A 16,446-nucleotide genomic window follows, 5' to 3' on the forward strand; every position below is an offset into this window, starting at 1 on the left:
CAACTGTCACCTTCTCTGCGTTTTTTTTTTTAATATGAATGTGAAATTAGCGAGGATGCCCTTTCCCCTGGCGGACAGAATCCTCTGTTATTAAAAAGTAAAGCACTTTAATAATGAAAACTTTTTCCTCTTTTTCCTGTGTTTTAACTGTTTAAAATTAATGAGAAGGGCAGAATGGTTGTCAAAGCGATATTGAAAGCCGGGCAGCCAGGACCGAATAAGCACAAAAATCCCTCTAGAGTGTTAAATAAACAGAGCTCCAGCCCTCTCCGAATCCCTCTGTTGGTTATTGTATACATTCTGTAACAGCTCTCAGAATAGATCTGAGAGCCAGGGAGGCAGAGAGGTTTCAGAATTCCAATAAAGGCCTCAAATTAAAGACAGCCTGGTGCGAATTCCAGGAGAAAATTAAAGAGACCTCAAGCTTAAGTGACAGGTGACTTGCTTCTGTGTCACAACTGTCAGGGGATTTAGTGATAATATGGCAATATATTACAAAGGGCTTTTCTTATTCCCCCCTTTAGGTTTCAAAATGAGGCATCTTTTCTTCCCAACCAACCAAAAAAAATTACATATATATAATGTGAGTGTGTATACAAGTGAAATAGGTAGAAAAAAACCCGATAAAACTAGGTTCACATGTTTGAAATGATGAGGTCAGTTTTAGTAAAATATAAGAAAAAATTAATGACAGAAAACACAATATATACACTTAGAAAAAAACACCTCTTACTCCTCCCTACACTCCATTTCCAGAAATACTTTACTTTAAAATTGCCCCTCGAGAGTGAACGAGGTATTTTTCAGTTGTCTTCTGGGGAGGACTGTCTAAATTTAAACTGAAGACGAGGGGGCAGAGTTAGGCGGCAGAGTCTCTGCCCCAGATGGGGAAACCGTAAGGAGAGTGGGTCAAAGCCCCGAGGGCACACGAGCACCTGGCAGGCCTGGCTGTCCCACCCTCAAAGACGGGGATTCAGGACTGGTTAATGAAGCGAACTCGCGGCTGCTGGACCACGGGCAGTTCAGGAAAACACATTTTCAACCGTCTATCCAAACTCAACACACCTTTGTCTCTAATACCCTAGTGATCTTGGAAAGAACAGGCCATGAAAAAGGATGAGCAAGGGGCTCTGAATTTACTTAAAATCTCATAATGGCAGCAACAGTTTGTTAGGGTAAGTTTACTGGCATATTGCATAGAACAAAAAAACTTGTAGGAAAAATGTTTGGGTGTGTGTATACTTTGGTGATGAAAATTTCATACCTATCAAGGAGCAACAGATGAGTCTAAGATAACTAGGCTGGACTATTTCTGTTATAAAAAGTTTTAGATGGTAGCAATGATAAGGGAAGGTTTTTGTATACGAAATGATTTTATTTTAATCACTTTATTGCCATGCTGAGTTTTACCCCCATGGTCCCTAGAACCTTCTGAGTGCTTCTCGGTAAAGTTGAAAGATCAAATTTATTCTCTTTGTAGGTGGGTGAACATTCACACACCCAGACATAGCTATATATATTTTATATGCCTAAATATGAAATATACATTTTACAGATGCTTCACTCGCTTTCTGTATTTTCACAGAAGCCCAAAAATGTATGTGCCAAAGGGACATTTACAATGGACTTCAATCAAGCTGGGTGAAGAGGGGCATTATAACGAGGCACCTTGGATATATGTACAAAAAGCCTATCCACTGCACCTACAGTTATGTGCCTAGCATCATATGCTCAAGACTTTCCCAAAAGGAAAGCAGCAATTAAGACATACTGTATTTCTTATGCAAAATGGAATTAAAAGTTGTATCCAGCATCTACCTTATTCTTTTTACTACTGACATAGATTGTACACATAAAACACTCTCTCAGGCTGTAGATCTAATAATTAGTAACATACTTTAGTTTAGTTTTTCTTTTTTCCTTTGAATTAAAGTTCAATTTGACCCAATAAGCCAGGTCTTTAGCAACATGACACCTAGAACTTAGCATGATTAATTTAGCTTTCTAAGTTAACCGGTTGTATCAGTGTCAGTGAAAGCCCCAACCTTGCTTAGCATTCTTTCTTTCTAAAAACAAAGATCAAAACACCTTAAATATAGCAAGCTATCCAATTCAGTCCTAGCCATCATGGCAGGAGCTTGGGCTGAGATAATAAGACAGAGTTTCCGGCCCTAGGAATTTACATGGTCTGGAACTGTACAGAGTACATTATGCCTCATTTTATTTAAACCTCACAGCAATCTAAGAGAGTGGTACTCTTGTTCTCCTCATTTTGCAGATAGGAAAACTGAGGCTGGGGAGAAGATTATCTGCCCAACGTTGCAGAGCTACCAGCTATGAGGCAAGGATTCAGATCCTTGTCTGTGTGACTCTGGGATGCGGTTCTTACCCCGGATGTTATAATGGTTCCTCAAGTCTCAGAAAAGCTTCGAGGCTGGCCTCAAGCCAGGGAAAAGGCTTAAGGAGGAGAATTGATGCTGTAGGGCCACAGAAGGGCAGATGTTAAAAAAAAAATGACTGTGGCTTGTTGCTGAAAGAGCAGAGGGAAATGCAGCTGCTTTGCTCCTTCATTGGGGACATGTCCTTCAGGAGGGACTTAACGCCCTCTGCTTCTGCAGCTTCCCTAAGCTGCGCAGACACACACAACGATCAACTCCCTGGAGAGAAATGATCCGTGCTCAGGGATACAGACTGACACCAAAGCCAGTCCCAGAAAGAGTATACCTAAGACTAGGTTTGATCAAACTTCTACTGCCTCATTTTGTAATTTTACTGCTCTTATTTTTGGACAGCAAGCAGATGCTAATGTTCCACTTATTGTGATTAAGCAAAAAAGGGGCAATGGCATTCATGTCACTGAGCCTGGGCTTCAATTTCACATCTGCTACTGACTTATGTGACTACAAATAATAACAATAATAGTAGTAATGACAATAAATACCGTTTGGTACTGTGCGTTGTAAATGGGGCTTGAGGACTACTGCTCACACAACTCTCCGATTGCCTTGTGAGAAGAACACTATTATTACCTCAATTTACAAATGAGGAAACTGAGGTTCAGAAAGGCCCAATGCTTGCCCAAAGTCACATAGCTAGTGAGTGACAGATCAGGAATCTGATCCAAAGGCCATGCTCTTAGCCATTCCGCTAAAACGCCTCCTCAAGCTGTTCCCTGTTGATGTCAAAGAGCCATCCTGGAGCCTGAATAAATTATCTGTGGGAACATTTAAAAAAAAAAACAAAAAGAAAAAAAATCTTAACTAGAATTTACAACAGGTCCAAAAGAACTGAAGTATGCCAAGACCAATGAAGATCTCTGTGGTTACCAGTCGATTCCCTTGACAACAAACTAGCAATTAAGGATGGTTCAAAGTCTAGCATGGCTGGGATGTTTTAAATGAAATATCATATTACTTAAAATAATTTGCAGATCAAGTGAATCTTTACTAGCTCTTTTGTTCACAGGGATCTGTGTTGTGTTACCATTTGTTGGCTAAAGTTTAACTTCTATGAAGATTGCTGAGATTGCTTTAGTTAAAAAGCAATTCGGTTCCATGTTCTTGGTTTAGTTAACACTAATGGAGTCATATTGGTATATAGTTAAATACACATGCTTCAAAGTTAGACTGCCTTATTTAAAATCCTGGAAGGATTAATGATTATTAGTGCACTCCTGTGAGAGTTCCTTAACCTCTCCGAGTCTCAGTTTTCCCATCTATAAACTGGGGCAATATCTACCTTACAGGGTTGCTGGGAGGATTAAATGAAATCGTGCATGTGAAGAGCTTAGCACAGTCCTAGGTCCAGAATATACACTCAGATAATAGATGTTATGATTATTTCCTCTCCTCTTATTAAATACATTTCTTAGATACTCTCTGGAACAAGAGAACTTAAGTCAGGCTCAGTGACATTTAGACCCTGCCTCAAGGAGAATATCTATCCAAATAAAAGCACATACTAAAGCATAAAAGCAATTCTTAAGCTTGATCTATTTGGCTCTGATTTTCCAAGTCTGTCTTTAGGCATAAGAAAACAAATGTGAGATATTCAAGTAGTTAATATTTCATAGGTAAAATCACATACAGCAACATGACACACACAATATACCGAGTAATGGGGTGGGGTGGAGCAGGCAAGTGATTGTCTAGCGGGGGTGAAGCCTTAGAAGAGAAAGAGAACCAGGAAAGATGTTCAGGGTTGTATGCACCTGCTCAAAATCTCCATATGGAACTACATGGATAATAAAAATTTTTCTTCTTAATGATCTCAACTTTACTCTTCCTCTGTGAATAGCACACACACATTAAAAAATGGATGAACTGAGTGTATCTGAAAGGAGACACAGAGATATTTATTTTTTCCATGCTGTCTTGGGTGGACAGGTCTAGTTAGTCGTCCTTGCTCTTAATCTGGATAGAGATCACCAGGGTGGAGCATGTGACGCTGCCTCCAGTCTCATTCTGGCTAGACCTCCTTTCTGGGGAGCCTGCTGCTGTCTGGCCCACTTCCAGAATGGACTACAGCCCATTAACTGGATGAGACTAGCAAACACATCCAGAAGCAAAGAAAAGAAAAAAACACAATCAATATTTGGCCTCATCTAATGCTCATGGTCCTTAAAATACACTTTTGCTTGACAGAGGAAATAACCCTCACACAAAATCTCTACTGTCCCAAATCAAGAAATGAGTCACATCTGTTAGCAGCATGCACAATAAACATTAAAACTCACCTGGTTTCCCCATCGTCGCCCTTTAAAACAATCATCCCTTGTCAGAACAGATAAAATATCTTCCATCTTAATCTCAGAAACGCTGTAATAGAAATGAATCACATCAAGGTAAACTTTTTGCTTTTTTGAAACACCCAAAATCCTGACACATAAAACTGGCCTATTCTCAAGCTAGTTAGAAATGAAGTAGAAGCAACACCTTCCCAGGAAAGGGAATATTTTCCTAAACCCTTAGGAATTCAAAAGGGAGGGACAGAGAGGATAATAATCTCAACAATTTCCTTCCTTCTTGATGAATTTAAAATAGGTTACATTTAGAATTTCCTTTATAGGGACTGTGTCATTATTTCTTAATAAATCTTGAATGCTAAACAAGTATGCCTGCTCATTGACTTGAGCACACAAAAAAGCATTTCAGATAGTCTCTTTAGTTTTATACTTAAAAGACAGAAAAAGGTGGCTAAATATCCACAGTTATCTGGTAAACACCCCAGTGGAGGGTAACAAGTGAACAAAGCCCCCACGCATAGCAATACTACTCTCTTCTACCCTGGAGGAGCTTCACTACTCTTGTCTCTTAATTATCAAGAGGTGAGGACCAAAGGATCGCTGATGAATCTAGAGCCACACACAAATTGCTAAAACCTGCATTTGGGCTTCACTCGTGAACAGAAGCCACCAGGAGCCAGAACAAAACAGCTGGACCTGCCTACCGGTGGGGTCTGGAAAGCCTACACTCCACCCCGTCGTCTGCAAGGCCACAGCATTTGCATGTGGGAAGCAGACACAGGCTCGTGTATTAGAGATGAAGTAGGAAACATGAGCTGCTGAAAAGCTGCCCAGGGACAAAGAGAAAGGGAAGGAAGAGTTCTGGAGGAGAAAAATAGATCATAAAAAGACAAATGATTTTGTTGGTTTTTTTGTTGTTGTTGTTTTAAAAATGTAACAGCAAATTAAAACATGAATGGCAACCACTTACGTGGGAGAAGACAATTCTCCCCCTTTCTCCCAAAGGTTACTCTAACAAAGCTATGAATGAAAATGTCACATCTCTGACAGTGATTTACCTGAGATGTGTCATCTTCTCCCTGAGCACCCCCAGCCCCCACCCCTCAGCATCTTCTCTCTGCTGCCAACTCACAGCCCTATGGATATGTGAAGTCTTTTCACAGCAGCCAGAGTCAATCGGAGCAGGCAGAGCATGTGCTGAAAGGATGGGAGTCAGAGGGAGAGTGCCCATGGGTTCACGGGAAATCTATTTTTCATATGAGAGAGGAATGTGGCTACTGAGCATGCCTCTTACTTATGCCTGGAGATCTGGAGGAAAGTGAAAACAGCCCAGTCCTACCTTTCACTTCGTCTACCTGATTTGCCTCTATTCATCACTTTTTTCTTGAGGGGGAAAAAAAGGGAAAATGCAAAAATAAAAGAATCATAAAAACTTGGGAGTCAAATCTTGAAGCAGGAAGGAAAAAGAATAATGCCATTCATAGTCAAGTACATAAAAACTATGCCACAGAAAGACAAAGTCTTCTCAAACGCACAGAAGCACTGAGATTCCAGCCACAGCACAATACAAACGCCGAGTGTCCACAGGGCCATGCCGGGGGACTAACTCCCGAGGAGGAGAGGAGCTAAGAATGAACCAGAGTGATTTACAGTTTAAAAGGGCCTTCTTCCTCTTTCTAAGAAATCATTACTTCTGAGGAACAAAGCAAATCTACTATGATTATTTATGGGTCTATCAACAGATCTGAATTACCCCATCTTAGTATGAAATGAGGTAGATAAATAAATAAATTCAGGGAACTGTCTTATGCCTGATCTAAGAAATACATGTTTTTGATGAAGCATTTACATTTTAATAAACCAATGATGACTTTCATTAGAAACACATTTAAAGGGGAAGTAGAAAAAAGTTAAGTTGGCAAATACGGAGAAGTCAAAAGGATACAGAAGCAAAGTTCTGAGCTTTCAGACAGAGGCAGCCATGGCCAGGGAACCTCTCTCTTGCCCAGTCTGCTAAATTAAATTGTCAGGGTGAGTTCCACAGCACTCAGTCTATGAAAGCAGGCAGCAATTTGTTGTGATGGCCCTTGCTGCCGAGAGCCTCAGCCTGCCTTCCTGAATCTTCCTTGTGATTTATCAGCCACCCCGGCACCCCCCTGCCTGGCTCTCATGTTCTTAGGCACAAAACATACACAAACTCCCTCCCACTCCTCCTTTAAAAAGTATTTAGGAGTGTACGTTTTGGATTCTAAAAAGGTTCAAGTCTGCTTCTTTCCACTGTACACTCTGCAACCAGTTCTTAATAGATTTTTAAAATTAAGTTAAAGAAATAGTTCTCTGTAGATATCCAATGTGTAGCCTTCCCTCAAACAGAAATCGGTAAGTATAATACACGGCTATAAAATAATGGTCCTGCCCTTTGTCCAGGCTGATTACAGCTACCCACGAGGCAGGCAGCAGCCGCCCAGGCCCAGGCCCACTTGGCAGGGGAGCGTTCAGAACAGACATCAGCAGGTGGAACTCACGCAGGGCTCTTCCCTCCTCACATAAATGTTCTTACACTACCCTGTATAGTCTCTCCCCCAAAGACCTAAATCTTTTCCTTTCAGGACTTCGCTATCGTCACCCTTCTCAACTTCCTCTCCAAGGCCACGTCTCTGGCACCCCTGAGTTGTCTCCTTTTTGATGTGAACATTATGTTTTATCTCACGTGAATGCTGGCATACTATTTTTCCAGACAAGATCATCACAGTGGATGACTGTACTTGTTATGTCTTTAAAATATACATGGCACGCTAATAATTCACCTCTGTGTAATTGTTGTTTTCCCTTTTCAATTTTAGGTTTATATTTGAATCCTTCATAGCAACAACTTGAATGAGTTTATGGAGCAGAGAGAGACAGAGGCACCTACGCTGTTTACTCTGGCCTTAGACAATTATCGTTTGACTTTGTAAATGTTATCGCTCATGTTTATGAGGAGATGCTGTCAAAATGAACCAGCATAGGAGAGCATCCAAAGAGCTGCTGAGGGAAAGCAATGGGAGAATGTGAATTTGTAGGTCTAGAACGGAAAGAAGACGAAAAGAAGTGTGGAGCAACTGACAGGCTACTAAAGTGTGGTGACTAAATTTTCTATTGTGGGGCCACAGCACAAAATCCTGAAAGTGCTTTCCACACGTGGGAATTTCCACATGGCAATGACAGAGACAACAGCTACAGCACTGTGACGGCTCACGGCCTGCGAGATGAGGGCAAGTGAAGAAGGTGAACCAGCTCCATCGATGGGCTTGCATTTCAACTCCCCAGTGTTTCTGGGGACACCTGCCTGGTACGGCACTGGCCGAGGCGCTGAACAAGCCACAGAGGGAAGTGCCAGCCGCCGGCCTCATGGAGCTCAGAGTCCAGCTGGAGGAACTGCGCTGGGTGGAAAGTGACTGACTAATTGATCTACACGAGATTTCCTTCACAAATAAGATACAATATGCACATCTTCCGAAACAGATAAAGACCACTTTTTTGACTGACAGATTATATTAAGATAAGGAACAAATTGAACAAAAGGAAACCCCAAACTATCTCTATGTTGGCCCACCTGCAATTCCTACCAGCAGTAGGTCCCTGCCTCCCTCCACACTGAAAGATGCACGGCACATTTTCTGAATAAGCTCAGTCCGTAAATGTTCACACTAAGTACCTTGAAAGGGATTTGAAAAGTCTTACTAGCATGAGAGGGAGAGCTCTGGGCAAGGAAAAACAAAGAAAACTATCCCACTCAGCAGCACAGCCGCACCGAGCATTCGTGGCATGGCGCGAGGCCTGGAACCCAGGGCTTTGCTTGCAGGAACGTGAGGCGCTGACACTGACTGCACTGCACACAGCATGGGAGCTGCCAAGTCCTGGCTGCCTCAGAATCATTCCCCTATGGGTTTATTTTGTTGGGGGAGGGGAACTGTGTGATGAGCAAAAAGTATTGTTTTTTTTTTAAAGGACAAATCAGCTTTGAAGATACAAGATGTTAATTGCAAGAAATAAAAGTTGTGAATAAAGGAAGGTCTTCAAGAGGCTGTGAGGGCTGTGCACATTATTTTACAGTAAGAGAAACGAAACACAGACTTCTGAAAGGAAACTGAGTGCAACAGATCGTCCTGTGACTTAGTCTGGCAATGCAATGAAAATTGTCATGTGCTGATGGTATTAAGGGTTTTAGTTTTTGCCACTGGCTATTCTGGGACTCATTTAGGGATCACAAGGGTTAATGGCTCTTCTTCAGCTTACAAGACCCATCCACTATAAAAAGCGACAGAAAGTTAATTAGGTGAGATCAGCTGAAACCACTTTCAGGTTTCTGACTCACTTGATTTTGTGAGAAGCCAACGAGTTGACATATTCTGCCTCCGAAGGAGCCAAAATGAGCAGGCTGCTCCCATGGCAGCCAATCCGGGCAGTTCTTCCAATCCGGTGGATGTATTCTGCAGGTGAAGACGGAGCGTTGTACTAAAAAGGGTAACAAAAATGAAGGCATTCACAGATCAAGGGATTGCCATTAATTGGAAGTGCAATACCCCTCACCTGCCTCCAGGTATCCTAAGAATTAAATCCTGGTGCTATGGTTACCCTAACACAATCACAAGGAGAAGTCACTCAACCCTGAAACTCCTGGCTTCACTGGAAATAACAAGGCTCTGACATGCAAATGTGAACAGTGGCCAAGTTTCAGATAAACGAGACGTCTTCTCATCCCAATATCTGCTTTTTAATTTTACTTCTCCACAGGTCTCTTCATTTTCCTATTTGCATCTTTTCACTGAGGTGACTGTGCAAGGTGAAAACGTAGGCAGGTGGGGGTAAACTTCTCCAGGATGACCACATGACCTTGGCCTACTTCCTTGGTAGACAGAGCAATGGGGATGAGGCAGCAGAGGACCCGGTGGTGCAGGGATGAAGGGGCTGACTACTCTGCTGGCAGAGTCCACTCTGCTGCTAGCCACAGGGAGCAGGCCCTGGAGACGGTCCCCACCACCTCTCTGCAGTTCCACTCAGTCTCTACTGGGCAGAGCTGCAGGGCAGTTGAGAGGCAAGTTCCCTGCGGGTGGGAAGTGCTTCTGCTCCCATGGACAGCATTTCCGACTCAGGGAAAAGGGCAGCCTCTCTAACTCGGCAGAATGGATTATGCATAACATTTTATATTTTCTTTGGCAATAACTTTGTCATCATTAAAGTTAATTGACCATATAGTCATTCTTCCTTTTTTTCTTTGCTGCCACACACACACACACACACACACACACACACACACACACACACACACACACAAGATCAGAGGACCATGGTGAATAGAATATATGGGAAGCATTTTAAACTAATCTATATTCACAATATAAGAAGCTCTAAATGATCGATTTTGTATGTCTGGGCTCCCACACATTGAAATTAAACTAATCTTCAATTCGTTCTGTGGCCAGGAGGAAAGAAGACACAGTGCCTGTAGTCCCAAAGTGATCATCTATGGTGAGCAGATCAGATTTCCTAGCCAGTGACAGGCATGCGATTCCATTAAAATGTGAATAAACCATGACTCATGTAAACAGGGCACATGTCCCTTGGCCTCCACACAGAAAGGCTTAAAAATACCATTCTGCAGACTAACGAAAAGAAAAAACAAAACTAAAACCACTAGACTCTAGTGCTAACACCTGTACCCTCTGGCAAAGCGTCTAAGGCTAGAGGTATGTCTAAGATGCTGTCAGGAACTTAATTGCTCCCTGCAGGTCAATGTACATGGACACAGCTCTCAGGACAGCTGAGCCATCTCCTTCTGGACACAACGAGGCCTCCCAGGAGCCCAGGTAATTTCCGTTATTTTCAGATTGTTGAAATTTTGGTTTGTGACATGAATTAGTCTGGGAGCAGGAGAGCCTGCTGCCTCCCTCCCCTCAATGCACATTCTGGCTGTTTTGCTGCAGCAGTTAGGTAGGCTGGGTTAAAGAAAAATGTCAAGAGAATTGTGTAGATAAGACTGGTTTGCTGTCTCGTTACCAGGGCAACACCCAAGAGGGTAATAATAATTATTCTACTTAAAGCCAATGTATCCACTCATGATATATATCCCTGCCTAAAGCTTACATCTTAACTAAAAAATTACCTGAACAATCCACGTGACTTGAGGGAGGTCTAAGCCCCGAGCTGCAACATCCTTAAAAATAGAAAAGAATGTGGTTTAGGACTGAGATGCTGAATCTTTTTTGGGTCCTGGATATGTTTGATAATTTAATGCAAACCCAGACAGTTCACCCACCCCCAGCGTACCATCCACGCAGCTGCAACCCTGCATGCAATTTGAGGGGCTCAAGGATCCACTGAAGTCCACTTATGGTTAAAAATCCTGATTTGGGGGCAAGTTCTACAGAACCAGTTGGTGAGGAAGCCACAAACCATTTCGCTAAAATAACATAACCTATAGGTTAGCCCAGAAACTTACACAGTAATTATCGGTTGTGTCAGGTAAGAATTCTGAAAACTTCTAGCATGTTTTACTAATTCACATTTTATCTGAAACACCACTTTATGATGAAGGTATTCATGAATTATTATCCCCAAACTATACCCATGCGCAATGCCTAATGAATATGGCTTTGAGGTGTGCCGCTGGAGCATCACCCCTTCAGGTATTCACTTGTGGAGGTGAGCCGCAAAATATTTACTAAGAACTAGCCTCAGAGAGCAGTAAGGATCAAGTAATCCCCCTGTCCCTTCTGACAGCTAAATTAGAAGTCAGGCCAGACCCATTAATCACTCAAAGACTTAACTAGACAGCTGAAAAACTATCAAAGTAATGGAGATTTAAATTTTCTTTTCAACTGGTCACCACTCGAAAAGCAAAAATTCTTTGCTCTCTCTAGCCTCTCACCATTCTGGCAGAGACTTAGAAAATGGGAATTTCCCAGTCTTTGTCAACAAATTCTCACTTGCACTAACAAGAATGTTCCCAGTTAACATTTACTGAGCACTTACCACACACTCTGCTGAGCATTTTACCTCTCTTGACAACTCCTCAAAAAACTATTACCCCTATTTAACCAAAGAGGAAACTAAGGTTCAGGAAGGTTAAGTAATTTGTCCAGGGACACACAGCTAAGAAGTGGAAGTAACCCTCTAATACAAGTCTGCTTTACTTTTCTAAGGCTGTATCATACTGCATTCCACAATCAAAAACTATGTTCTGTCTCTCATATGCTGCTGGTGGGAATCCCTATGGCAGGGAATTTGGTAACATCTAGCAAAATAACATATGTACTTGCCCTTTGACCCAGAGCAGCATCACTTCCAGAAATTCACCCAAAGATACACTGGCAAAAAAATGATATATACATAAAGCTATTCATTTCAGCACTATATATAATAGCAGATCTGGAAAAAACTCCAATGTCTATCAGTGGAAGACAGTTTGAAAAAAATGTGGTAATACCCCATGTAATAAACTATATAATAAACTATAAAAGGAACAAAGATTTCTACATAATGATGTGGAAAATAGGATACATTTTGAGTATATATAGTATGCTTTTATGTAAGAAATTGGGAAAATATAAACATATTTGCTCATATTTCAATAAGAAATAATGGAAAGAAAAGCCCCAACACTCATAAAATAGTCATCTATAGGGGAAGAAGAGAACAGGGAGGACGGGACAAGGACGGAAGCTAGACTTCCTTTAATGAACCTTTATACTTTTGACTGAGACCATGTAAATGTTGTGACAAAATTAAAAAGACAATCAGCTGTCATGCAGTAGGAAATACATAGCATAGCCTTACTGCACGGCATAATCTTGCCCAAAATCCCGAAAACTGAAACCTAGAACCTAAATCTAATCAAGTGACTAGATACAGCTAGTTCACAGGGAATATGGGAGAAAGAGGAACATGTTAAACAACACCATGAGGGCACAATTAGCCAAATCCAGAATGTGAGGTATTCTAAAGGACAAAAGATCTGGTTTCTTCAACAAAAAAATTAAAGGGGGAAAAAAAAGGAGGGATAATAAAAACAAAACAAAAAACATAAAAAAGATGGATGGATAAAGTGATAGATGGATAAACTGAGAACCAATACTTTGAAGGAGGTGCTCAAAATTGTCAGCCATTATCTCTGGACAGAGGGATTTGGGGTGATTTTTACTTTCTCTTTGTGTTTTCCTGTGCTGTTTGCTTTGTTTTTCTTTTAACCATGAATGCACATCATTTACCCTAAAATTTTTATTTAGAAAAATTTAAACCTACAGAAAAGTTTGAAGACTAATACAGTGAGCACCTGTAGCTTCTTCGTCTGGATTCTTAAATTGCTCATCTTTGGCCCATCTGCTTTCTCTTTTTCTCTCTTTACGCTTTATGGACACATACATGTCATGTATGGCTAACGAGGCCCCATCACTGGAGTAGAGCAGTGTCCACCAGCCCCCTCCATGTGAAGGTAGGTGATGAGTAGGTAACTGGTGAGTAAAACTTTGAGAGCATGCAAATTACATGGTCCTGTTTCTGAAGCCCTAGCATCTATTGATGTTCCTTGTCTATATTAACTGTTACCGTGATGGCTGCAAATGACGACTTTATATCATCTCTTCCTTCCATTTCACAGCTGTGAGATTCTTTTGTAAAGAACATCTACCCACTTATAGTATCACAAAGGACTCACACGTACATAGCTTTTTTGAAAAACAACACTGTGCAAAGTCTCTATAAGAAGCACACTCCCTGGATCCCCAGGGTCAGAGGCAGGACTCAAGGAAGACACTGTCCCAGCCTCATTCCTCCAGAAGGACCACTGAGAGTACCTCAGGATGTGTCTACCTTCGTTTATACCTGAGACTTGCTGGTTTCCTTTGAATGGTGGCTAGGCTGCATTTGTAAGTATGTAAGCAGAAGTTTAATGTACTAAAAGTGTGTCAACCACCCACAACGTGTTTTCAGACAGCTCCCACATGCTCTGAAAGCTGATGTTGCAGAGCTGATGCCTTTGAGAACACAGCTTAGAATGTTCTCTATCTAAAGGGGAGCAGGAAATGCTTTCTACACTAACCACAGCTGATGTCTTCAGAGAAACTGATGGGTTCTTAAATCTGCTAAGCTCTTGTTAAGAAATGATTTATTTTATTTAAGTGTTCTGCAGTGGGAGATACATGGAGACAATAGGCTGCCTAAGCTTTGCAGACAGGCTTTGTAAAAAATTTAATGCTCATTGGTTTAGTAAATTCAACCGAGAAACATAGACAAGACTCTAAAATAGCACATCATGTCCGTGAAACTCACTCTGAGTGCAAACACACTGAAACAGTTAAAAAGTTAAAAAGGATGCCAGCAGGCTCACTGTGATTCTTCAAGGTTCTATTTCGCACTTGGGTGACCTAGCTCTGGACAACTGGCTGAGATACAATCTTCCTGTCTCCCACTACTTCTTATGTTGGGGGAAGCTCTCCTGACAGTCAACCACTACCTACTACCCCTGTTTTCTCTCACCCAGATTTAATGCAGCCATTTCTTTAGGCACTTCTTTCTATTCCCAGCCTAAGCTACCACAGCGACCGAGGAAAAGGACCAGCCTGGTCTGGGAGCAGAGGGAACTGGACTACTTGCTTAAGCCTCCCTTCAGGAGCGACCCGATCTGGGCAAGTCAGTTAGTTCAGCTCTCTAAGCCTACTTGACTCACCTACGAAATGGCTGCAAGAACCATTCTATTTATCTCGTGAGGCAGTTGCAAAGATCAAAAGACACCACGTAGGTGACAAATGTCTTAACTGTAAATCTTACCATCCCATCCATTTCACGGTGAACTAAGAACTGGTATGGTGGCTCCTCATTCACTCCCCACCCCCACACTCCAGGCAGAGGACCCAAAGCAGCAGAAGAGGCCCCCTCTTCCTGGAGTGCCGTCGGCCAGCTGCCCAGATCACCAGGAGACCTCGACCTGCCTAGCACTCGGCAAAAGCTTCTGTTCTCTGCCCACTCTTAGGACCTAAATGCAGCCCAATTTGATTCCTTTAACCTAATTAAGGCAAAAGAATTGCTAAAGTCAGTTCTGAAAGACACTCAATGGTGAGGCCTTGAAGGCCCTGGGCTTGACAATTGGCTGCCTCCATGAGACCTAGGAGTACAGATGGAAGGCAGCTTGCTCAGGTGCCAGCCTGTCAGTTGGATTAAAATGACTCATTTATTTACCCAAGAACCTCACAAAGTGCTTTTACTAACAGGGAGAGGGGGCCTGCCGTCTCTCTGAGAAGGGACGCAGCAAACTCGCCTCTGACGCCTTCCCGGCCTGCCAAAAGTCATTATTGCCGTGTGTGGAAAGCCATCAGCAGGGTACAGGCCCCCGTTGTCCTGGTGACAGATTGGGCTGCGTAATCAGAGGAGGAAGGAGAGAGTGCAGAAGCTGTCAGAGGCGAGAGATCTTGGCTGAAGCCGCCAAAAAACTGGCAACATGAGTTAGCGTAACTGAGTAAACAGCAAACAATCTCCAAATGATCTTTCCATTAACACAAACGAAATAAAATGAAAAAGATAACTTTACCTAAAAAGCAAACCCCAGAGAAATGCAAGCAAGTCTAGATTTATTTGGGGCACTGAACTGACATTCTTGTGACTCTGAGAGCCTATTTCCTTTGTCTCCCAGCCTCCTGGCATGGTGGAAATTTCCCAGGAGGAGAGGAAATTAAGAACTGCACAGACATAAGTGTGCTTGAAGAGAAAAAAAAAAATCCAACCAAACAACAACAACAAAAAGAACCCCAAACTGAGAAGGTGGAAGGAAGCAGCACAGGTGATTTAGGTGCATCTTCTGAAAAAGAAAGGCATGTGCAGGACAACCGAGATATATTCCAATGAATAATTAGTCGGCAGACCTGGGTAGAGCCAGATTCCTTTCCGGGGAACAGGTTACGTACTCCATTTATCTAGGGACAACCAAGGAGAGCCATTCAGCCCAACAAGAAGTCTACAGGCAGCCTTAAAATCAGAGGTGACTTGGAATTTCCATTTTCTAGTCACACAATTGTATCTCTATCAATCCATCAACCTAACAACGGCTTTAAAACCATGTTCCCTGCCTTTACCTTAAGGTGAGTTCTTCACTATAAGCAGGAGGAAATAATATTTTATAGATAATCCAGTGTCTTATATCTGATTCCTTTGGTTTCTTAATTCCATTTTCCAGTTTGTCTTTGAATTTTCAAATGACTCCTTTCTGCTCATCCCTACTCCCTACTTAACTTGGTTTTTTCTTAGATCTAATTTCCAGAGGACACAAAATTACACTGCAAATGTGCGAAGACTTCTTCTCTTTCACACATTGGTCCTTTTTACCTCAGTTACCCTTCTACTCTTGCCCAGCCTGCACTTCCCCGTGGTCACTTACTATACAGCCAAAGTACACAAAGCTGTATACCAGGTCCTGAGCAAGTTGCATGAAATTAAAAAGGTCCTTGCTTTTAAGATGTTTAAAACTAAGATGAAATAAAACATACATACATACACACACACACACCCTACCTTTAACTGTTCCTAGCAGAAAGGAAAATGGGGTGGAGGGAGGGAACTTTATAACAGTAAAGGAAATAGCATAATTGTGAACTTTTGTGTGGTTATACCACAAATTCCAAATTTTCATAAAGACATTCAGTTTTCTGGCCTTGTTAAAAGGATCTTGGGAT

General features: G+C 41.9%; 1 protein-coding gene across 1 annotated transcript in view; it reads right to left on the reverse strand.

Annotated features, from left to right (window-relative positions):
- The window catches only part of DDX31 (DEAD-box helicase 31), a 72,545-nt gene that overhangs the window by 25,731 nt on the left and 30,368 nt on the right, over positions 1-16,446 (reverse strand). The window contains 3 exon segments of the mRNA XM_012744127.2: positions 4,736-4,817; positions 9,102-9,241; positions 10,890-10,940. Coding sequence (XP_012599581.2) covers positions 4,736-4,817; positions 9,102-9,241; positions 10,890-10,940 — 273 coding nt within the window.

The sequence above is a fragment of the Microcebus murinus genome, chromosome 12 (assembly GCF_040939455.1).
Source record: "Microcebus murinus isolate Inina chromosome 12, M.murinus_Inina_mat1.0, whole genome shotgun sequence".
Taxonomy (NCBI): Eukaryota; Metazoa; Chordata; class Mammalia; order Primates; family Cheirogaleidae; genus Microcebus; species Microcebus murinus.